At 39.8% G+C, this 24,605-nt stretch overlaps 1 protein-coding gene across 1 annotated transcript in view; it reads right to left on the reverse strand.

The window, feature by feature from the left end:
- Window positions 1–10,406: 10,406 nt before the first annotated feature.
- IPO11 (importin 11) overlaps window positions 10,407–24,605 on the reverse strand; it is a 190,268-nt gene continuing 176,069 nt past the window's right edge. The window contains exon 30 of the mRNA XM_052659057.1: window positions 10,407–11,788. Coding sequence (XP_052515017.1) covers window positions 11,624–11,788 — 165 coding nt within the window. The 3' untranslated portion in view covers window positions 10,407–11,623. The remainder of the gene's footprint in view (window positions 11,789–24,605) is intronic.

Genomic DNA, 24,605 nt, shown 5'->3' on the forward strand with positions numbered 1-24,605 from the left:
AACATAAAATGGAAACCAAGGAACATATTTAAGATTTGACAATAAATTACTTATACTTTTAAGTAACGATTTGGAAGCAGGATTAGTAAATGAGCCTGGATTGTTCAATGGGCTTGCAGGGAGCCCATGACTACTGAGGGGGGTGTCCAGCACATCACTCAAGCTCCCCGTCACTGCAGCAGCAAGGTGCTTCTGCAGAGACTCAGCCCTTAACCCGAGGCAAACCTCCACACACTCTTCTTTTTAGAGCAGCAGGTACATCCACAGAACTGGGGTTTTAGGCATAAGACAACTTATCACTGGGACAAGGTGAACAGAGAAACAGTTAGTATGGGTTCTCCGAAACCCATCTATTAGGGGTTGAATTGTGTCCCCCCAGAAAGAATTGCTGAGGGCTAATAATTCCCAGCACCTCAGACTATGGCCTTATCTGGAAATGGGGTCACAGCAGATGGAGCTAGTTGAGATAACTGGTGTCCTCAGAAGAGGGAAGAGGCAGGTGGAGAAGGTGCCCGTGCGACAAGGGACGGAGACTGCAGCGCTGCGTCTCTAAGCCAAGAAGGTGGAAGAGTCAGCGAATGCCAGACGGTGGGGGAGGCAGGAGGCATCCTCCCTCGCAGGCTGCAGAAGGGAGCAGCCCTCCTGACCCCTCGGTTTTGGACTTCTAGCCCCCAGAGTTATGAAGGAATACCGTTCTGTTATTTTCAGTTGCCCAGTTTGTGGCAGTTTGTTTCAGCAGCCCTAGGAAACTTGATACACCATCCTTTGGGGTGTTGGGACAAATTATATTTCTCACTTTATAGAATGGACACATTTCTGAAAAGGTAAATGAAAATAGATCAAATAATAATTAAAACATGACTTAAGCACTGGAGATGTAGTCCCAGAGAATGATTTTGACTATAAGAGGTTACTTAAACCACACCACAGAAATCTTGCCAGAACACTCTTCACTGCAATGCTGAATTTTAGCACAATGAGCATTTCCTAGTCCAGTTTCAGAAAATCCTAAAATGATGTAATAGGAACTTCCCTGGTGATCCAGTGGGGACACGGGTTCAGTCCCTGGCTGGGAAACTTAAGATCCTCCATGCTCCCGGGCAAGTAAGCTGGGGTGCAACTACAGACTACACGCTGCAACAAGAGAAGCCAGCGTGTCTCAACTACTAACCTGCGTGCTCTAGAGCCGTGGTCCACAGCGAGACGCCCGCATGCCACAGCGAAGACCTGGTGCGCCACCCCCACCAAACAGCCACACGAGGAGTTTAAAAGGACGCTATAGAGCAAGGACACAGCTCAGCCGTGACAGGAACAGCCCAACAAGAACCCAGTCACTTGTAAAGCACCTACTAGGCACCAGGCACTGTGCTAGGTGCTTTTCAGACATATTTGTCCAGACTATTACTTGTCCCTTTCGTAAAACAAACAAACCTTTTCCTTAGGGCTATAACCTCTACAGAAGGCAGAAGCAGGGGCATGACTAGTATAACTGGAACTCCCAGCCATGGTCCCACACTGACCCTCGTCATCACTGAAACTGCTCCTCCCTCAGTATCTCCGTCTCTCACCTCCCTCAGTATCTCCGTCTCTCATCACCTCTGCCTGTCAGTCCTTCCAAGTCGCTTATCAACCCCTCCTGCAACCACTGTTCCAGTACCATTAGGACCTACAGTCCACCGAACCTTCCACTGACCCCATCCTTTGCCTGCCCCTACCTTTATTTCCCCTTCAGTCTTCGTAGAATTCACTGTCCATCATCTGGGCCTAATTTCTGAATCCTCTTCTGGCAGCATCGTCCACTGGAACCCAGCTCTGCAGCTACAGCTGAACAGCACAGTGCTGCCACAGAGTCACACACCGCTGTTTACTATGAATACATGTTACTTTTATAATAAGGAAAAAAATATTTTTTAAAAGCAACTGACCATGTAATTTCCTTGAAAAGATTTTTGCGCTTATCAGAGTTTCAAATTGCTATCTCTAAATCATTTCAGAAACAAAATTGTCAGTCCTTTGAGTTTTCCTTCTCCTAATGTTCATCCTTTAGGTTACACAATGGAAGGCCATATGGAGAGGACATTGGATGGTTTCAGCTCCACACAGGAAGGGTTTGGAAGTTGTTACTATCGTCCTTATGGAAAAAAACTGGACAAACTGAAAAACAATGGCTTTTCTTGGACTCAGAGAACTGAGTTTGCAAGGTTGTCTCCCCAAAATGTAGAGAAAACGTAAATTTAGACTCACAGCCAATATATGCTTTCTTGGATCATAAGTGCCAGAGCCATAAACTGGAAGGATCACATCTGGGGACCACAGTCTCAGGGGACGCCCTTACTTTGTTGAGTATTACTTACGGCTCTGGCAGGTGGAGGGGAAGGGTCATGCTTGTGAAATGTGACCAGAGATTTCTCTATCACGGAGGACTACTCCCCAGGGAAAAGAATTTACTAGGCTCTTGACCTATAACCATGGGAGAAGGACATCCCTCTCAACCTAGCCCCTTCCAGCTTTCATGTCTGACCTCAGAGGGACGAGAGGGCCATCCAAGAGGAAACACGTGATGGTCACAGGCCAGAGACTCAAGCCTACTAAGAGACTTGAGATTTAATCCTAAGACCAGAAACACTCCCCTCCCACACCCTTTGCTACCTACCACACTAACAGGGCGCCAGTGAAACAAAAACAGTCACTTAAAGAGCTACCAGACACAGGGTCTCTCTGAGACAAAGTACTCAGGGAAGCCCAAAGTCAGGAGGGGAAACAAAACAAGGCCTCCCCTGGAACAGTGTGAAATCTCTGGCACCAAGAGCCAACATTAAACGCAGCCTAACTCCTGTCCAGATTAGCATACGTGTTCACACTAGAAGACCATTTATCTCAGTTCCTATCACTCAATACAGTACGTATGTCCAGCTTTCAACAAAAAATTAAAAGGCATGCTAAAGGCAACCAAAACAGACAGATCAAGATCTATGATCAAGCAGGAAATCAGAGCTCTCAGGCAAGCATCAGAATGAGACTCACAGATATTGTATTTTTATCTACCTACCTACCTATTTATTCATGGCTGTGCCATGTAGGATACAGGATCTTAGTTCCCTGACCTGAGATGGAAGCTGGGTCCCTGCCTTGAGAGTGTAGTCTTAACCATTGGCCTGCCAGGGGAGTCTCTCGTATATAATATAGATGTTAGAATTCTCAGGGCATTTAAAACAGCTACCATTAGTATGTCAAGGGCTCTAACAAAAGAGACAACGTGCATGAACAGATGAATAAGCAGACAGATTGAAATTCTAAGAAAGAATCAAAAGTGAATGCCAGAAGTCAAAAATACTAATAAAAATAAACAGAAAACTGAAAACTACGCATATCATACTTAATCATCAGAAGAGCAAAGCCAAGGAGAAAAATCCAAAGTCAGAGGAGGAGGGGAAAACCATTTTACCTATAGAAGATCATGGGTAACAACAACAGGGGACTGTGTTTCAAAAACTGTGAAAGCAAGAAGAAATACTAGCCTAGAATCCCACTTTCGGTAAAAGTGTCCTCCACAAGTGAAGAATAAAGACTTTCTTAAGCAAGTAAAAACTGAGACAATTCATCCCCGATAGGCCTGCCCTGCAAAGAAATGTTAAGAAGGTTAGAGATAAGTTGCGATGGTTAGGAAAATTTTATGTCAGAAATTTAGATACACATAAATAAAGGATGATTACTGAAGAAGAAATAAATGTGGTTTGTGGTTTTTTTTTAAATTCTTAATTGATCTGAAAAGTAAATGTTTAAAGTAACAATGTACCGAGTGATTACAGCACACAGATGACTGAAGGGTGACAGCAACGTCCTGAGGGTGGGATGGGAGAGCTGGGCACGCTGCTGCAAGGCACCTACACTACACGCAAACAGTGTTATCCAAAGGTGGACTTGGCTCAGTAAAGGGCTCCCCTGCTGGCTTAGAGGGTAAAGCGTCTGCCTGCAATGCAGGAGACCTGGGTTTGATCCCTGGGTCTGGAAGATCCCCTGGAGAAGGCAGTGGCAACCCACTCCAGTACTCTTGCCTGGAAAATCCCACGGACAGAGAAGCCTGGTGGGCTACAACCCAGGGGATCGCAAAGAGTCGGACATGACTGCGCGACTTCACTACTTTCTTTCACTTTAGCTCAGTAAAAACACAAATTGTAAACCTAGGCCATTAACATTTTATTTTTACTACTATTTTTTAATTTAGAAAAAATTTTTTTCTTTTAAATTTTTGCCATGAGGCATGAGGGATCTTAGTTACCCACCAAGGGATGGAACTCGTGCCTCCTGCACCGAAGTGTGGAGTCTTAACCACTGGACCACCAAGGAAGTGCCACCATTAACATTTTTTAAAAAGAAATACAATTGAAATTGGAAGAGGTGCTAGGAACCCAAGGCTGCAGGCCTCACCTTTCTGGGTGCATTTCCTCACCTGTGAAATGGTAAGGTTAGAACAGATGCCCAGAATAGATCTCCTCTCTCTGATTCCCTTCCTGCTCTGAAATTCTTTAACTAAAAACATTAAAATAAAACAAACATCAAACAAAAAAATAAAACACCTCCCTTCTTCCTTTACATATATCTATAAGGAACCCTTTGAAAGTTATAAAAATAATCAGTTCCCTAAGGAATTTTCTGCAGTAAGTTGGGATTTCCATACTTCCATGCTATTAGCTACCAAAGCAGGCTTATCTAGTAAGTTTAATAAAATACTGGATCTGCTCACATGGTTCAGCACATCTCAATGCACTGTGAGTGAAGAATGCACCAGGCTGAAGGAAAGGTCATTTCACAGTATTGATTTTGCTGCCAGACAAGATATGTGCACTGGAATCCAAAAACAAAACCGAGCTGCCTCCCTTGGCCAACAGAACTCATGATTAGTGTGTGATTACCTCCAAAACTGTCAACAGACTTTCCTTTGCCGGCTGGTTGGCTGTCGATACACTTCTAAGCTCAGTTTACATGCTTATGAGCTACAACTTTCCTGACAATCAACAAGTTTTGATCTTCTAGGTTACTGCTTAAGTGGTGTTCAACTCTTAGCAAGCCCATGGACTATACAGTCCATGGAATTCTCCAGGCCAGAACACTTGAGTGGGTAGCCTTTCCCTCCTTCAAGGGATCTTTCCAACACAGGGATTGAACCTAGGTCTCCCGTATTCCGGGCGGATTCTTTGCCAGCTGAGCCACTAGAGAAGAATACTGAAGTGGGTAGCCTCTTCCTTCTCCAGTAGATCTTCCCAACCCAGGAAGGATTGAACCAGGGTCTCCTGCATTGCAGGTGGATTCATTACCAGCTGAGCTACTAGGGAAGTCACTTAAGCTGCAATGTTCATTAAAAAAGAAAGGGGGGGGGGGGGGGGAAAGCACCTTTGGGGCTAGCCCAAATAGCTCTGTGTAGACACCTGCCTCTTCAGAAATGAGATACTGATCTTGCTTCAGGGCAGAGCTATGGGGAAAAGAAGAAGCTCACTTGCAAGTCTATCCACAGTTTATCTCCAGACCTTTCTGTTTCGTGTGCTTAGGTGCTCAGTCCGACTCTTTGCCACCCTTAGGACTATAGCCCACCAGGTTCCTTTGTCTGTGGGATTCTCCAGGCAAGAACACTGGAGAATGTGTGCCTGCTTTAACTCCTTGCAATAAAAACCCCCAACCAGCAGACTTCCAGTCATAAGGTTAATTTCCAGATTTACAGTGGCAAACAGACAGCAGTGCTTTAAGCCTCACTAGACTCCTACCTATTCTAACAGTTACTTGCATTCTATTTTTGCCCTACTGGGAAATTAAAGTGGCATGAAAATCAATGTTTCACTTTGAAGGGAAAAAGGGCTGGATGACCAGACATCAATCCATTCCTTCTTGGATTAGACAGTTCTTCAAAGCACACTTGGCTAAATAAATTCCAACAGGCCCAGATGAGCTGGATGCAGGCATTAACTGGAACAAGGAGAAAATCTTGCTTGTTAAAGACCTTTGGCTAATTGGAAACTCTCTACTTGTTTCAGTAAGAAAGGATTCTAGAGAAAATATAGTCAATGACTCTCAGCTCTGAATTTTATCTAAGTGCTTCAGACCAAAAGAAGTCCCCTAGGCCAGGAGTTCAACTGCCCAGAAGTAAAATCACAGAAATTCAGACCAACAGCAAAGCCCTTTCCCAGAGTATCTGCCTCAATGGCTTGAAAGCTCAGCTTCAGACAGCTGCACAGGGCTGTCACGGCACATCCGGTTCTTTATACTAACCTGGATGTGCTAGGGACAGAATGCACTTTCTTCTTAAGAGGAAAAAGTTAACTCTGAACTGCTGTTTCAGGTGTCACGGTTCTATGAAGATATCAAGATCAGAGCTTCACATATAAGCAATAATTATTTTTTCTCTCCCCATTTCGTCAGCTGATAAAGTACTGCTTTTCATCCTAAGCCACACTAAAAGAAAATGCTCTAAAGTGTGGCATGTTCTGCCTTTTAAGCGCAGACCAAATACAATAATGAAGTATTTAAAAAAGCATACGATTGCATATTTGCCAACTGTTTACAAATCCAAAAACAAAGAAGAAAAGGCAGTGCTTACCTTTATTTCTTCATTTTTAGGTGGCATTATGAATTAAGGTTACATAAGTGTTCACAAAGATCTACATATTTCTTAAAAACACAAGGGGGCAGGGGAGAAAGAGAGAAGGAAAGAACAAGAGATGACACTTAGCTGATGTGTGCCATAACAAAAAGGGAGCGTAATTACTACACTTGGGCAGGTTGATGAAATGTACACCAGGTTCAATATACCTTTTCCATAGCTTAGTCATTGACTCATCCAGGTTAAGATAAAACTGCAGAAGATGCTGTAAATGAAAAGATAGGCTAGTAGAGGTTAAGAATTTTAAGGTTAAAAAAAACCAAAAACACAAAAACCAAAAGCAGCACTGGAAATTTCTAGTGCTGGAAGGTCTTTGAAGCACTATGGAGAGGCCTGGTGCGCACCAGCTGATCCACGGCAGCAGCGGTGACAGACACAGCCTGACGCTGCAAGTCCTGATGGACACCGCGGCGAGGACGCGGCGGAGGGAGTCTCGCTGCCGAAAATGTTCCCCTGGATCCAATTACCAGGAAACGATTAGAACCCTGCAGACAGATGGAGAGTCTACAGAACAGCTGTCTCAGATTCTTCAAAAGAGCCAATAACATGAAAAAAAGGACTCTTGTACACTTAAAAACGACAGCGCCGAATGGCCTGTATAAACGTTCGGATCATAAATCAAGCACGATATTAAAGATACCTTGGGGGCATTTGTGAAAACTGAAATATGAACTATTCGATATTACTGGATTAATTTCCTTAGGTATACAGTGGAGTATTAGAGGATGTGTAGAGAAATACCAGTCTTAGAGGTAACTGAGGGTGAAGTATCTGTAACTTACAAATGATTTAGCAAAAGCATATATACTATCCATTTGTGTAGGTGTATATGTATGGAGAGAGTAAATGTGTCAAAATGGAACAATCTGATGAATCCAGATGAAGGGTATACTAATGTTTGCTATACTATGCATTCCAAGCTTCTATAGGTTAACATTTTTTCCCCTAAAGTTGAGGAAGAAAATACTATTTTTTGTGACATGCGTCTCTTGTCTTCCCTTCATCAGCTAACAACTTTCAAATTTCTATTCACTTGAGATTTATAAGATATAAAGAAACAGAACAGAAAACTATTACCCTAACAAGGTAAGCCTTGTTTTAATTCACTGAGTTAGGAATTAGTTGTGAGGCTACAGAACTCTAACATTTCCAAAATCTCACTGATTACTTATTTTATATGTCAAATAGCTCTAAGTCTGGAATCAGAGAGAAGCCCAATTCCAGTACAGAGCCATTTACTTTTAAATAACCTTATGACACAATGCTATTTGAGAACAATTTTTTAAGGGATATCAAATAATAAAGTGCCAACATCATTCTCTTTTGTGAAAGCCCTCCTTCTCCTGCACGCCCACTGCTCCTGAACCCACATTTCCATTAGAGCCATGATTTTCACATATTACATTGGCACATGTGTATTCTCACTGGATTGTAAAACTCCATGAGGTAAGAAGCCTGTTCTAAACCCAGAATTTAGCAAAGAAGTATGGTATAAAACAGGAACTCAACAAACATTAGTTGAGTAAAGGAATAGGGAAAATAAAGATCTAAGGTGAAGATCTTTCAAGGGAATCTGAAATATGAATATTTGAACATCTAATGATATGACTTCTCCAACGCGACTGGTAGGAGAAAGCAGCAGCAGGAAGCAATTATAACAAAAACTCTACAACGTTTACTGTTGGCCACATGGACCTTTGTCAGAGGGCTGGGAGAAGTCTCTGGAGTAAAAAATAAATAGAAAAGGAGTACGTTTATGGAATAGAAATGATCATTACCTTATATTAGAAACAGCAGTTCAACCTGAGGCCTGGCTGAGTTGTCTGCCCAAAACTTAATACATTTGATATGAAGCTACATTAATGAAAAGTTCTGTAAATCAATAATTACATTTTCTCTCTTAACTGAGCAGTTAAAGATTCAAGGATTTTTCTTTTTTTCTGAGCCTATTTTAAACATCGAGTTTAAAAAAATGAACCAAACCAAACTCTTTCCCCGAGATATTTTTTTCTTTTTTTGCAAGGCGGCTATTTTTGTAACATTTGCCATAACACTGTAATGAAATCTGTCAGGAACTGGAAAGATGAGTATCTTACTGTAAGTGAAACATGGGAGTATGTATGTGCATTTCTGAAAACATTAATGGGACTAGTGCTTCAAATGAAAATAATTAAATCAACAAAAGAAATTATTCTTCTTAGGCCAGTCCTGGGGACTGAGTAGTAATGATAAAGAAATATCATAGGAGGGAGGAGGCAAGATGGCAGAATAGAAGGACATGAGCTCACCCTATCTTACAGAAACACCAAAAGTACAACTAACTGCTGAACAAACACGTTTAAAAAAAAAAAGTTGGAATCCACCAAAAAAGATAACCCTACATCCAAAGACAAAGAAAGTTCTGAGCTCCACATCAGGCTTCCAAGCCTAGGAGTCTGGAAACGGGAGGAGGATACCCCAGAGAATCTGACTTCGAAGGCCAGTAGGATTTGATCGCAGGAAATCCACAGGACTGGGGTTGTGTATGTCCTCAGACATTTAAAAGAGTGAAATAATGCCTTCTGCAGCAATATAGATGAACCTGGAGACTATCATACTAGTGAAGTAAGTCAGACAGAAAGACAAATATCATATGATATTGCTTACATGCCAAATCTTTAAAAAATGATACAGATGAACTTACTTACAAAACAGAAACCTAGATGCCCATCAGCAGATGAATGGATAAGAAAGCTGTGGTACATGATACACAATGGAGTATTACTCAGCCATTAAAAAGAATACATTTGAATCAGTTCTAATGAGGTGGATGAAACTGGAGCCGATTATACAGAGTGAAGTAAGCCAGAAAGAAAAACACCAATACAGTATACTAACACATATATACGCAATTAGAAAGATGGTAACGATAACCCTGTATGCGAGACAGTAAAAGAGACACAGATGTATAGAACAGACTTTTGGACTCTGTGGGAGAGGGAGAGGGTGGGATGATTTGGGAGAATGGCATTGAAACATGTGTAATATCATATAAGAAACAAATCACCAGTCTAAGTTCGATGCAGGATACAGGATGCTTGGGGCTGGTGCACTGGGATGACCCAGAGAGATGGTATGGGGAGAGAGGTGGGAGGGGGGTTCAGGATTGGGAACACGTGTACACCCGTGGCAGATTCATGTTGATGTATGGCAAAACCAATAGAGTATTGTAAAGTAAAATAAAGTAAAATTTAAAAAAAAAGAAAAAGAAACAGACTCAGACTTGTAGTTACCAGGGAGGAAGGGTTGGTTGGCGGGAAGGGCAGACTCGGAGTTTAGGACTAACATGTACACATTGCTATATATTGGAAACAGACAACCAAAAAGGACCTCCTGTATTAGCACAGGGAACTCTGCTCAACACTCTGTAATAACCTAAATGGGAAAAGAATTTGAAAAATGTTGCACATGTATAACTGAATCACTTCACTGTACACTGGAAACTAACGAAACACTGCTAATCAACTTCACTCCGATATAAAATAAAAATTAAAAAAGAAAAGAAACATCATATTAAAGAAGTTCTGGTCCTTACATGAAAAGAGAAACTGAAAGGGTAACTAGGATTTGCTACCTGAAGGACTGCCGCCTACTAAGACAGAGTCAACACCAGACTATGAAAGAAAATCTCTCTTCAAAATTCACTGGGCCATTCTTATGAACTCATTTTTTGTGAGGCAGGGAAAATAATCAGGCAAATCAAAGGTGAGGTATCTTTGGAAAATTTAATTTGGACCATATTTTTCTTTCTTTAGCTGAAAACATCAAATATTTCCATATATTTTGGGCTCCACGACTTACAAAGGGGCAGTGGGTTTCCTGCAGTTACATACTGTACCCAACTTTCTATAGAAAGATCAGACATTTTCCAACCTTGCTTTTGAATATTTTCTTTAAAATGCTTTAAAGGTTCTTTATAGTCAATGGCAAGTAGAACAAAGTAAGGCTTTTTTTTTTTCTCCTTTTCCCCGTTTTTGGTACTGTGCGTAGGAGGAATAAGGAAGGAAGACTCGTCACATCGGTGTTGGTGCCCTAGGGGACTGCTGCTAGGCCCCCCACGGGCACCCCTGCACCGAGGAGCCCAAGATGGGTAAGTGCTGAACAGCCTGTCACAGCCACGTCACGGCAGAGGGGGGTCTGTGGGCTGTTAGTTCCTCTCGGTGTTCACAGGGCTCCTGGCCTCCAGGAGGAACAAAGGAACCAGGACCAAACCACGACCAGATGTCTCCCACCTGGCGCTGCAGTGCCACAGGTTCACGTCTGTGGGCCTTACAATGTGCATTTAAAGTCTAAATGTAATTAGTGAAAATAACACATGGAAAAAAAAAATCCTTACTAATTCCCATATCAAATTACTAGAATGAAAATAAAAGCATCTGTCTGATAAAACATATCTTCTATGTCAGTTGAAAGCAACTCCCCTGGCAAGATCATCTCAGTAATGTATATCTGTTACTATTTGTACATTTCTGCCTGGTACACACATTTCTTTAATTGCATCACCTGAACAGCATTGTCACTTTTCAAACTTGTAGTCTCATTAGCTTAAAAAAGGGATAAGGCAGCCAAATTTAACTAATTTTGTTTGCTGTAAAACATCTCAGACATTAAACCTTCTTCTTCTCAAGTGTTAAGAGCACATGATTAAAAGGTAACAAACAGTTTCTTCTCTTAACAGGAAACTAAGCAGCTATTGTTGTCAAATCTATCTCTAGTAAACACAGGGCCCCTCATAAATATAAAATTAAATTCTTTTGAGGAATAGGTTTGTAATTTTAGTTATGTAGGAATTACATTTATTCACTGAATTTTTGTAGTAAAAAAAGGCGTGGTCTTTGCATCTCCTTGCTTCTTACACAAGGGCTCTCCCCATCGTCCCAGCAGGCTTGCACACAAGGTGGCGCGCTGGCTTCCCAGCCACGGCTCACACCCTCAGAAGCCCTGCAGAAACTCCTGCAGCTGGGTGACGACCTCGGTGTCCACCGTCTCCATGAGGGACTGGAAGCCTTGCTCTCCCAGCAGCTCCTGCTGGGCCTTGAGCTTCTCGTAGACGAACTGCTGCAGGGACACGGTGTGCACGGGGTCCTTCAGGGCCAGCTGTGGGACAGAGAGGAGCCACACTGTGTCACAGAGGCAAAACAAGGCCCTTTTCCCCGTGAGCGACGCAATTCTTTGTAATTCCTTTCACAGCATTTGCCTCCGCCACCCTTCTTCCAATGGACTCGAACGCAGCCTCCCCGCGGAAAGGGCTGACAAAGAAAATTTCATTCAGTGAGCCTAACCTCAGTGCCCTGGGCCTCTGAGCACAGTCGTCTGATTAGCCCAATTTCTCAACAGCTCGTCCATGTAAAGAATCAAAACCTGGTGGAAAGTACGCTAAAAGAAACAGAATGTGCCAAAGAGCATTTAAACAGTTTTAACATGATTGTCCAGGGTGCCTCATAGGAAGAGCAGGGACTTTACTGTGGCAGCTTAGTGAGGCCCTCAGGACTGACAAAGCAGACACTGCCTTGTCCTGGATTGCTATGTTACTTATACACGTGTATATTCATTCTTCTGGTTAAAAAGAGAAAGAAAAATAATTAGTAAAACTAGATTTTAACAACCCAGATATGTGTTCCTCCTCTCCTGCTGAAGTATTTGAAAAACAAAAGAAATACAATTAAATTAAAAAGAACCCATCCATCCACTTCCTAATGATAACAGTCAAGACAGAAAACATTCTGGCCTCTTTGGCCTGTGGCATGCACCTACGTACATATAAATACACAATCAATATTGCTGTTTGCACTTAAAACTATCACACAAAAAACTGTACTCTAATACATTTAAGGATTCTAAATATATTTGTCTTTTTTTTGTTATAGGCGTGTTGAAGTAATCATCTAATTTAAATGTAAATTTTTTTTGCAATTTTAACTATAATTTTGCAGAATGATCTTTCATGAATAATGTTCCATGTTACTATGTATACAGCCTGTCCTCAACATTTCAGATTATTTCTTGAGGATATCTGTCATAATTTTAGAAGAATTACTAAAGTACATACATAATTTTATGACTTTTGATACATACTATCAAGTTGTTTTTCATATGGTTTGTACCAACTTAAAAGGTATATGAGTTTTCAGCTTGTGACACTGTTAGCGTTGGTATTGTCAGTATTTACATTACTTAAAATTCAAGAACTGAAAATAACACATCTTTGCTTTAAGCTGTATATTGCTCTCATTATCAATAATGCTGAACATGTACAAGGCTTTAAGTAAAGTTTCTGTGTGAGAAATTCTCCTTCCTTATCGGGGCTCAATTCTCTTCTATGCAGATGAAGTAGCTGAGTCAGATCTGCTGTTTGAGCACTGTAAGTAGACTTTAAAATAATGACCACACATAGAAAATGTAACTGAGAGGCAGAGACACAGGAGCCACGAACGTGAAACTGAATTCCTTATGTGATTATTCCAGAATTAGAGAGTAAATTCATGGCAGGGGTAACTTCAATACTCATTATTCTGGAAAATGGGTAGGAGAAAGAACAGCAAGAACTGTCAAGCCTGAAGATATTCTACAGAATGTACAGAAATTGAACATTTAAAAATACATGCTCTCCTAAGCAACATGTAATAATGTTCAATATTACTTGAATGACTAGGAAATAGACCTCTTACTAAAGAGGGTGTGAACTTTGTTGAAATATCATGAGTTATCTCTAGCTAAAGCCATCTGCTACAATATGAGTGAAAAGAAACTGAGCTTCAAGCTGATGTTCAACAAGTCACTCCAATTACTGAAGCAAATCTTAAGAGTCTGGTTTAAATGAGGTTTCAATTTGCTATACGACACTGGAAGCAGTCAGCTTATCACATCTCCACTTTCATTTTCAACAGACTAATAAAGAAAGAAGAGAAAACTCAGCCGTGGCCACAGGACTGGAAAAGGTCAGTTTTCATTCCAGTACCAAAGAATGCAATGCCAAAGAATGCTCAAACTGCCGCACAACTGCACTTACTTCATCTGTTAACAAAAGTAATGCTCAAAATTTTTCAAGCGAGCCTTCAACAGTATGTGTACTGAGAACGTCCAGGTGTTCAAGTTGGATTCAGAAAAGGCATAGGAACCAGAGAGTGAATTGCCAACATCTGTTGGATGATAGAAAAAGCAAGAGAATTCCAGAAAAATATGTACTTCTGCTTCATTGACTACACTAAAGCCTTTGACCGTGTGGATGACAACAAACTGTGGAAAATTCTGAAAGAGATGGGAATACCAGACCACCTTACCTGCCTCCTGAGAAACTTGTATGCAGGTCAAGAAGCAACAGTTAGAACCGGACATGGAACAATGGACTGGTTCAAAATTGGGAAAGGGGAATGTCAAAGGGACCACACAGCAAGGCAAAAACACTTCGACGATAGCTGCTCTACTTCAGACAAGCGCCGCCGAGTAAGCTGGCCCACTCACACTGTGCGGCCACAAGGACTCGACCCTCTCCCATGTGCGAGGCAGCCCTCAGGGATCTTGAGCTCTCTCCTTTCTCACCTCGGGAGCTATCAGTGGAGGCTCTGTGGGGAACACGGCCTTCTTCCCCTACCTGGCAGTAACAAAGTGGCACATCTACTTCTCCTGCCAGAACAGGATCAGAAAAACACAGTTAAAACAGAAGGTTTAAATGAGACTCTGAGTCTCATAATACTGAAAATGGCCATCATTCATAATACCAACCAAAAGGAGGGGTCGTGGCCAAGAGGGAAGTGGGTTTAATTATAAAAGGGTTCCAAATCTTGATTCATTAATTTCAACATTCTGGCTGTGAAGCTGTAGTTTTATAAGATGTCATCACTGGAGGACATGAACAGTAATAGTTTATAAACTAGAGAGACCATTAATCTGGCAACCTCAATGACCAAGAATACACTGGGAGGCAAGGAGTTAACTTCTAAAGATGAATGATCAAAATGGTTTGGCACCTGTATGCCCAAATTTAAACAAATTATTCATAGAAGAATCTTACAAAATCAAATTATTTATTCTTCTTTCCCAAACATATTCTAACAGGTGTGATTACCTTTGCTGAGATGCACAACTGTGAGGAGATAAAAACCCGCTACAAGGAAAACAACGGCTTCAATACTGAGGTTCAACTGAAAAGATGTAAATACTGGGAACTATGAGAAGAAACAGAAAACTATTAAAAATCTGAACCAGACAAGATGCAATACGTGGTATTCTGGACTGAATCCTGCAACTAAGAGCATGATCAGAAATCTGGTGAAATTTGAATAGAGTCTGGAGTTTAGTTAGTAGTGATGTACCAAAATGGGTCTCTCAGCTTTGACATGTACAATTTTTAAACTTGGGGAAAAACTGGGTGAAGGGTGCATGAGAATACTCTGTACTATCTTTGTTACTTTTCTATAAACCTAAAACTATTCCAAACTAAAAAGATTATCATTATGCCAGTACCATACCATTTTAATTACTGTGGCCTTGTAATATATTTTGAAATCAGGGCACATGATGCCTGCGGGTTTGTTCTTTTTCAAGACTGTCTTGGCTGTCAAGATCTTTTATGGTTCTATATGAATTTTAGAATTGTGTTTTTCATTTCTATAAAAACTGCCAATGACATTTTGATAGCAATTGTACTGAATCTGTAAATTGCTTCGGGTAGTATGGACCTCTTAACAATATTAAGCCTTCCAATCCATAAACATGGATTTCTATTTGTGTTTTTAAAAGCTTTTGGCATACAAGTCTTTCATTTCTTTAGTTAAGTTTATGCCTAAGTATTTTATACTTTTTGAGGCTACTGTAAATTTTTAATTTCTTGATTTTTTTCTTAATTTCTAAATTTTTTTCTAAATTTCTTAATTTAGTTTTCTTAATTTCCTTTTTATTAGCATACAGAAAATACACTGAATTTCTGCACATTGATTTTGTACCCTGCAACTTTACTAAATTCATTTATTAGGTCTAGTATTTTTTTTTAACAGGGTCTTCAGGGGTTTCTCTATATAAGATCATGTGATCTGTAAGTATGAACAGTTTTACTTCTATCATTTCAATCTGTATGCCTTTCTTTTTCTTGCTTAATTGCTCCAGCTAGGATTTCCAGTACTATGGTGAATAGACAGAGCAACAGAAATGAACAGAGAGATCAGAAATAAATCTACATATATATAGCTACCTACTCATCTTCAATTAGGGTGCCAAGAATGCATAGTGGGGAAAGGATAGTCTCTTCAACAAAGTATGTTGGGAAACTGTATATCCATATCTAAAACCTTTACCTTATACCACACACAAAAGTCAACTCAAAATTAAAGACTGAAACATAAGACCTCAAACTGCAAAATGCCTATAATATAGGGGGAAATCTGTATGCCCCTGGTGTTGGCAATGATTTCATGGGTATGATACCAAGAAACATGGGCAACAAAATAAAAAACATGGGAAACTATGTCCAACAAAACTTTAATTAAAAGTTATTTTAAAATACAGATTTAGACTAAAAAATACCCTCCTCTGTGGATATATGGTTTGGGGACAAACTGCTGTAGAAGCCTGAATTAGTTGACAAAAATGTTCATTATATACACAGAATGTCTAATCAGTATGACTGGCAAGTTCATTTTCAAAATGACAAAAACTGACCACCTTAGTCTTTGAGTCACATCCAAAGGTGATTCTTCTCAAGCTAATGGCATCAGTAGATGCCACTAGACTACAGACTTCCAATTTCTTGGTTTTGTTCTTTCTGTTGCTTCCATATGCCTAACCCTCATTCCTGCCCTTCAAGAAAGCACATGATACTTTAAGAAATATTTCCGTTAAAATGGTTATAAGATTAGGAAACTTATAACATTTTTCAGTTATTAGCAGAATATAACTAGCCAGAATTTCTTGACTCCAAGGTAATGCCAAAAAATGAAGTGTTAATAACCTGACTCACTTCAAAAGTACATTCACTGGACTTTTAATAAGCAAGTAGTTCAATTCCCTGGAATTGAAATTATTACTCTAAAACAGAATGGTTCTGGTTGAACTGTATAAAGGTCTTTCTGTTGGTTAAAAAAAAAAAAAGGTCCTTCTGTTGGTAATGATAGCTTTCTGATATAACAACAACTGACCCGTAAGGTGCTTCGTCTCTAAAGTTGGTACAAGATTTTTAGCTCCTGTGGTGCTACTTACCAAGATGTATGTATATTTCATAAGATTTTTATTCCTTAAAACTAAAAAACATTCCATTGCATTAATCTTTAGTTTCACCCAGCATGAATTTGGTAAAGCTGAATCTTTTATTCTTCTTAGGTTATATGGCATATTGGATCATTGTTCACTTTTCTCCATACACCTTATGATAATGTTTCAGAAATTATTCACAGTTATATTTTTTCATATACTATTTTGCTAAAGAGAAAAAGTTTCCTACCTTAGAGAAAAATATAGAAGATCTTTTTAAAGAATAATATACTTTTTATAAAATCTCACAGATTATGTGTAAACACACTGGCTATGCAATAGGACAAAAATCTTAAAAGAAAAAATTTGCCTACAACAAGGTATTTAACCATGTGGCCTTTAAAAATTCTTTAGTTTGATCCTTTGTTTAAAATCATCTTCTCTTTTGACCTTTGATTGTTTCACTAAAAGGTAACTCAATTTCTAAAATGTATCTGCTGCTACTAAGTCACTTCAGTCGTGTTCGACTCTGTGTAACCCCATAGACAGCAGCCCACCAGACTCCCCCTGTCCCTGGGATTCTCCAGGCAAGAACACTGGAGTGGGTTGCCATTTCCTTCTCCAGTGCATGTAAGTAAAAAGTGAAAGTGAAGTGGCTCAGTCGTGCCCGACTCTTAGCGACCCCATGGACTGCAGCCCACCAGGCTCCTCTGTCCCTGGGATTTTCCAGGCAAGAGAGCTGGAGTGGGGTGCCATTGCCTGCTCCAAAATATATCTAAATAATTTAAAATTTCTAAAATCTCTTAGGATATAAATTCTCCTCATTTTGTGGCTTAACAAAGAGTTTGAGGCCTGTAGATAAGGCCTGCAGATACCAACCAGAACCTACTTCATAAATGATGCTTGGCAATGCAAATTTAGTCACTAATTACACCCAGTGTAAAGCTCAAATTCCAAGGGTGTCACCTGAGAGTTTTACTTTATTCTATTTTTAAATTTATTTTTATTTTAATCATTGTTATGGTTGCTCCTTGAGGAATTTAGTTTACAATTTTTAATCTGATGAGCTATGTCTAGAAAGAATGGGATGGAGACTTGTTTTATTCTATTATACCTTTCCTTATAAGGTACATCAAATCTTCTGCAAAGTAAGTTTGAGAGAAATGTACAATTTAAACAATGACCCAAGTATTTATTTCAAGCCCAGCTCTGAGGAACAGAACCTCTGCTTATTTCTTTACATCTGTCTTGTATGAAATGTTCTCCATCAGAGCAATTAAATAGAAATCAAAATATTCTATTTATATTACTAAACTCCAACCACAAGCAAGGCATGTGCTAGGCACAGGCTAGACCCTTCACTCAAAATAAAGAATCCTAAGAAGCAAGAGAATCTTCAGCAGTATAACCAAAAATCCTGAAAGAACGGTGGTTCAATGTGCTTCGCAGCACTGGGAACAGTCTGAGAAACTTTTAAAATGCTGATGTCTAACTCTTCTAGAAATTCTGATTTAACTGGTTTCAGGCACCAGGATTTTTTTAAAAGCTCTCCAGGTGATTATGATGTACATCTAAAAGTGAGAAACCCTGTTATAGAAAAATTTTGAGGATTAAGATTTTAGAAAGTGAAAGTGTTAGTCACTCAGTCACATCTGACTCTTTGCAACCCCATGGACCATGTCCTCTATCCATGCAATTCTCCAGACAAGGATAGTGAATGGAGTGGGTTGCCATTCCCTTTTCCAGGGGCTCTTCCTGACCCAGGGATTGAACCCAGGTCTCCCACATTGCAGCTTAGCAGTAAAGAATCTGATTGCAATGCGAGAGCTGCAGGAGGCCCTGGATTGGGAAGATCCCCTGCAGGAGGGCATGGAAACCCATTCCAGTATTCTTGTCTGGAAAATCCCATGGACAAAGGAGCCTGGAGGGCTACAGTCCATAGGGTCGCAAAGAGTCGGACACAACTGAAGTGACTTAGCAAGCAAGCAAGTTCCCATACTGCAGGTAGATTCTTAACCTTCTAAGCCACCAAAGATCTCAAGTAAACCTAAAAAAAAAAAACCTTTGTATTTTTACATTCATTCAAATAAAAAGAATATAGGTAACAGACTGAATAAAACATATGAAACAATTCCCATTTACTACCATCTATTTCTAGAACTCTTCAGGGTTTCCTTTATTCTTTAGTTTCAGTGAAACATTTTTAAGTTCCTTTTGCTTACTGTATGCATAAGGAGCCAGTCAGTGTCCTTAATTTATTTCAAAAAGTAGGATTATCATCCATCAAATTGTAAACTATTAATAATTTATAAAAATGACTGAATATGAAGGCAACGAAAACTGTCCAACCTGACCACTGGCTGGTATAGCAAAATTGTTAGAGAATTTGCAGTATCTTATGACTTATTTCTGGGAAGGGAAATATTGTTCTATGGCTGTTTAACCTAAATTTACTGGAGTACTTGAGATGATATCATGCACGATTTAAATTACATTGTGTATAGCAGACTTTTTGGACTCAGAGGGAGAGGGAGAGGGTGGGATGATTTGGGAGAATGGCATTGAAACATGTATACTATCATGTAAGAATCGAAGCACCAGTCTATGTCCGATGCAGGATACAGCATACTTGGGGCTGGTGCACGGGGATGACCCAGAGGGATGTTGTGGGGAGGGAGGTGGAAGGGGGGTTCATGTTTGGGATCGCATGTACACCCGTGGTGGATTCATGTCAATGTATGGCAAAACCAATACAGTATTGTAAAGTAAAATAAAGTAAAATTTAAAAATAAATAAATTAGATTGTGTGTTTATTTTAGTAAGCAGATTTGGCACAAAACAAAGGAATACACAGCATGCCTCCAGGACTGAGTTATCTGTGGAAGTCAAATGGAAAACTCAAAAAACAACAGCATTGTGATTAACAAAGATGGGGCACTACGACTAGGTTTTAGAAAACAGCACAATTCGAGCATTTCAAAATACCTGTCCCACTATTACCTTTTAATGTTGGAGTTTATTTAAATCTAGCCTACCAACATTTATTTCGTTTCCATAAAAAGACTAACCAGAAGCAGAATATCTACAATACCCAATGGATTTAAGACCATAAATGAGCTTGTACCAGTCTCTGAAAATTACTCTTGTTTTATATTCAAGGAATAAATTCATAGTGAAATGGAACAAGTAAAGTTTCAGGAGCAATTCATCCACATCAAAGGCCAGATCTTTTCTGAACAAAGGTCACCCAAATCGCCAGAAAATGGTTCATGTTAACTGCTGACTTAACGTGTTTAAAGAAATTTGCTACCACTAGCATCTAATTCAGTGAAAGGTTATTGAGAATCCATTTTGTACCATTCTACATGGGCTTCCCTTGTAGCTCAGTTGGTAAAGAATCTGCCTGCAGTGCAGGAGACCCCTGGGTTCGGTCTCTGGGTTGGGAAGATCCCCTGGAGAAGAAAATGGCAACCCACTCCAGTATCCTTGCCTGGAAAATCTCATGGACAGAGGAACCTGGTGGATTGCAGTCCATGGGGTCGCCAAGAGTCGGGCACAACTGAGCGACTAACACACACACCATTCTACATACGTGTGTGTGTGTGTGTGTGTGTGTGCTAAGCCACTTCAGTCATGTCTGACTTTGCAACCCTATGGACCGCAGCCCATAGCCAGGCTCCCCTGTCTGTAGTCAGGCTCTTCTGTCCATGGGATTCTCCAGACAAGAGTGGGTTGCCGTGCCCTCCAGGGTATCTTCCTGACCCAGGGATTGAACCCCTGTCTCTTAAGTCTCCTGCACTGGCAGGTGGATTCTTCACCACTAGCACCACCTGGGAAGCCCTCAACATATATACCTGTATGTAAAATGTGCTGTTGGGCAGGGTAACATGAAAATTCGTGGTGTAGCAAAATTTTTATACTAAATGGTACAAAGCTGCTGCACCATTTGTTCTTTGGAATGAGACAGCTACTGTGTGTATGCGTGATAAAAGAGAAGATAAAGAGAGAAGGTGGGGAGAGGTAAAGAGGGTGCCAGGAGAGACAACAAAGAGAAGATATATCTCTCAGTTACCCAGGTCAGAAGAAAGCTAGCTGGTGATGTGGCGTATCAAATAGCATCAGTATTCAGTGGGCGGAAGCAGTTAATCTGCAGTTACATGAGGGGAGTAGGAAAATGCTCGCTATCAAGCTCTCCTGGCAAGTATAATACTGGAAGCCTCTTCCCCATTGTATGGCTAAATACAACCTCGAACCTTTCCTTGCCAAAAGTTTTCTGCTCTACTTTTTCTTTTATTAAAAAAAAAATTTTAAAGTCACCAGATGATAGAATTTCTTTTAAAATACATATACATCTGGTCTACAATGAAAAAATGAGAAAAGGACATTTTATTAGAAACACTGGCTTTATAACCAAACTTAGTGAGAACATATAGGTATTCTGTAAAATAACCAAGAAGTAACTCTTAAAAAAAAATTGAGGTTTAAAACAAATCAAAAAAAAAAAGACAAAGTAAAAAATTCCCTTTTATTTAGAGAAATTCTGACAGGGTGCATTACCTTTTTTTTTTGAGTAGAACACAACTTTGTTTATAAAAGACAAAATCATCTATGACATCTACTTACCGTTTTTCAATTAAAAGAAAATCTATGTGGATTTTTCGTGCAGCGGGCCACATAAGTGGCAGTCTGTCAGGGAAGATAAAAGGACTAATGGATACACTTCATGGTTAATAATCCTGGAGTTTGTGGAAACATACAAAGGTAAAAAAAAATGTACAAAAGAAGAGAGGCTACAGTTTAACAGTCACATTACATAATGCCATTTTCTTAAAGAAAAAAATGAACATCTATAAAATTCAAATGTAAAGTAGTACACTAGAGAATTATGAGTCAAAGATCTACACAGATAACTTTAGTTCAAAGGAATGAGAAAAACAGTTATTAATAAAAAAGCCTTCTTCCCCAAAAATGTGGATATAACAATGAAAATGTGGAGACTGTATTTGTGGAATTTAGGGTTTATAACCCCAATTTACAAAAGTCAGTTGGTATCTGAAGTTGCATGGCCTCCAGTCATTATGCAGTTACAGTATATGAGTCAGCAAATTCACAGTAGGATATGGTTGTACAACAATCTTCTACAATACAAATCTGACCAGGTCACTCTTTTGATGACAACTTTTTAATGCCTCCCTGTTCCTACCAAATAAGACCCAAATCCCCAGATTTCCACGGCTACTGTAACAACCACAACTTACTACCTCTGCTCGTACAGGCGAGAAGGCCAGAAGAGTCTCCCCGGGCTAAAATCCAGGTGTGTCAGCAGGCCCGCTTTCCTTTCTGAAGGTTTTAGGTAAGAATCTGCTTGCCTTTTTTCTAGCAGCCTTCTCACTCCATCTTTAAAGCAACAGTAGATGGAGTCTTTTTGACCCTGCATCATTCTGACCCTCTCCGCCTGCCTCCCTCTTCGCTTCTATGGACTCTTGTGATTACACTTGACCCACCTGAATAATCTCCTTTGTGATCAGCCAATTAGCAACCTTAATTCCACTTTGCTGTGCAATAAAACATGGTCATGAAGGACACAACATATTCATAGCTCCAGGGGCTAGGGCACAGATGTCCCTGAAGATGAAAGGGATTATTCTGCCTACCACACTTAGTGTAGAGTATACCAGGCCCTCTACAACCCAGTTTATTTTCTGATAGACAGTCGGCACCTAAAAAATGTCTGAGTGACATTCCTCCCGCGCCCACTGTTCAGTGAAATAAGACGAAGAACTACTCCTGAGTACCGCAAAATGTTTAGCAGCAACATCGGCTCATACCCACTAAACACCCATGGCACTTCTCTGGACTTGTGACAACAGAAATGTCTTTCAGACACGTTGTAAGTCCTGGGGTTGGTGGGGGCAGGGGGGGGTGGTGAGGCAGGGAGGGGTTGCACTCAGTTGGAAACAACTATTACACAAGGATCCATTGTTTGAATTCACACAATGACATAAAGCCATTTTGACTAGGGTTAAGAAAGTCATCCGTTTCTTCATTTCTTCCAGCTCAGTGAGAAAGCAGGTGGGAAAGAAGTTAGCTCCAGTTTAAGTTAAAAGACAGTTAAAAATAACACTTGGCTATTTTCTATAACAAAAGCTTTCTTCTTTTATATCTGTTTTAAAGTAATTTATTTCAAAGGGACAGTGCCAAAAAAAATCAGACGAGCTATTAATATGACCTTCACATACACTATCACATGTTAGATATAAAAAAAAGCATAAAATTATGAAAGCTGTTTCAAATCATTTCACTTTGCTGTGGTTTATGTAAAAATGAATTCGAGTAGCTAGGATACAATGAAATCCTATGAAATAATTAATTTGCTAATTCTTTAGTTAACAAATCCTCTTTCACCAGAAAGGGTATTTTATTTGTATCCCTTTATACAGAATTAAATCATTTTAATTGTTTTCAATTAATACAAATGGACATGTTCTTCATATTTTCTTCATTTGATTCTGAATCACAATAGCACACCTTAGCTATTGATAAAACTATGTCTTTATTCATATCACACAGGGTGAGACAACAAAGAAGCAATTACTTTCAATGCACTGCTCAAAAGAATTAGCTGGAATATAACGTGAATGTATGTATGTATTAGAAAGATTTAAGAAATAGTCTAAAAGGAAAATAAATCTGCAATTCTTAGCATCAAAACAGCAGAAGTCTTATGCCTCTGACTTTCAAACAGTCCTTTTTTTGGTGTTTTCCAGTAATTAACCGTACCTCTTTCTCACTTTAGACTGAGATAATTAACAATTCTTTAGTAAGTGTTCAGTTTATCTTAAAAATTATATTATGATGAATTTTCAAGTAAAATATCCTCAGAAATCATTAATGAGTATTAAAATACACTGTTGCTGCTAAGTTGCTTCAGTCGTGTCTGACTCTGTGTGACCTCATAGACTGCGGCCCACCAGGCTCCCCCGTCCCTGGGATTCTCCAGGCAAGAACACTGGAGTGGGTTGCCATTTCCTTCTCCAATGCAAGAAAGTGAAAAGTGAAAGTGAAGTGGCTCAGTCGTGCCCGACTCTTAGCGACCCCATGGACTGCAGCCTACCAGGCTCCTCTGTCCATGGGATTTTCCAGGCAAGAGTACTGGGGTGGGTTGCCACTGCCTTCTCCAAAATACAGTTAGGTTACAGTAATTAAAATAGGCAGGGATGCAGACTTCATGCAAGTCTAGCCACATAGTACCTAATAAAGGTAGCATTTCAAAATACTAAAGAAGAGGTAGGCTATGGATTAACCTTGTGACAGAAGCCATATATGTATGTGTGTGTATAAATACATATATAAAGTTGATGCTCAATTCACTCTTATAAAAAAATTTCCAGTTAAAGATTTAAATGGAGTAAGCTCATTAAAAATATGAGAAATTATTTCTTGAGAGTGGGGGCAGCTATTCCAATCCTGCCATAAAACAAAACACAACAAAAGAAGAGTTCAAAAAAAAAAGGTTAAAATTAACAAATTGCTAACAATTAAAGAGGTGAAAACAACACGTGGTGATGGTCTCTCAAACAGCAGTGCAGATCTGGATCGACAGGTGCTCAGACGACAACGCTTCATCTTTCAGAAAGCGAGTCAAAGGGAGTGAAAAGGAAAAATAAAGCCTCACTAACAGCTGTAAGGGGGAATCTGAGAATTGAAGCAGAGACCACCACTTGCAAAACTG

The sequence above is a fragment of the Budorcas taxicolor genome, chromosome 20 (genome assembly GCF_023091745.1).
Source record: "Budorcas taxicolor isolate Tak-1 chromosome 20, Takin1.1, whole genome shotgun sequence".
NCBI classification, from domain to species: Eukaryota; Metazoa; Chordata; class Mammalia; order Artiodactyla; family Bovidae; genus Budorcas; species Budorcas taxicolor.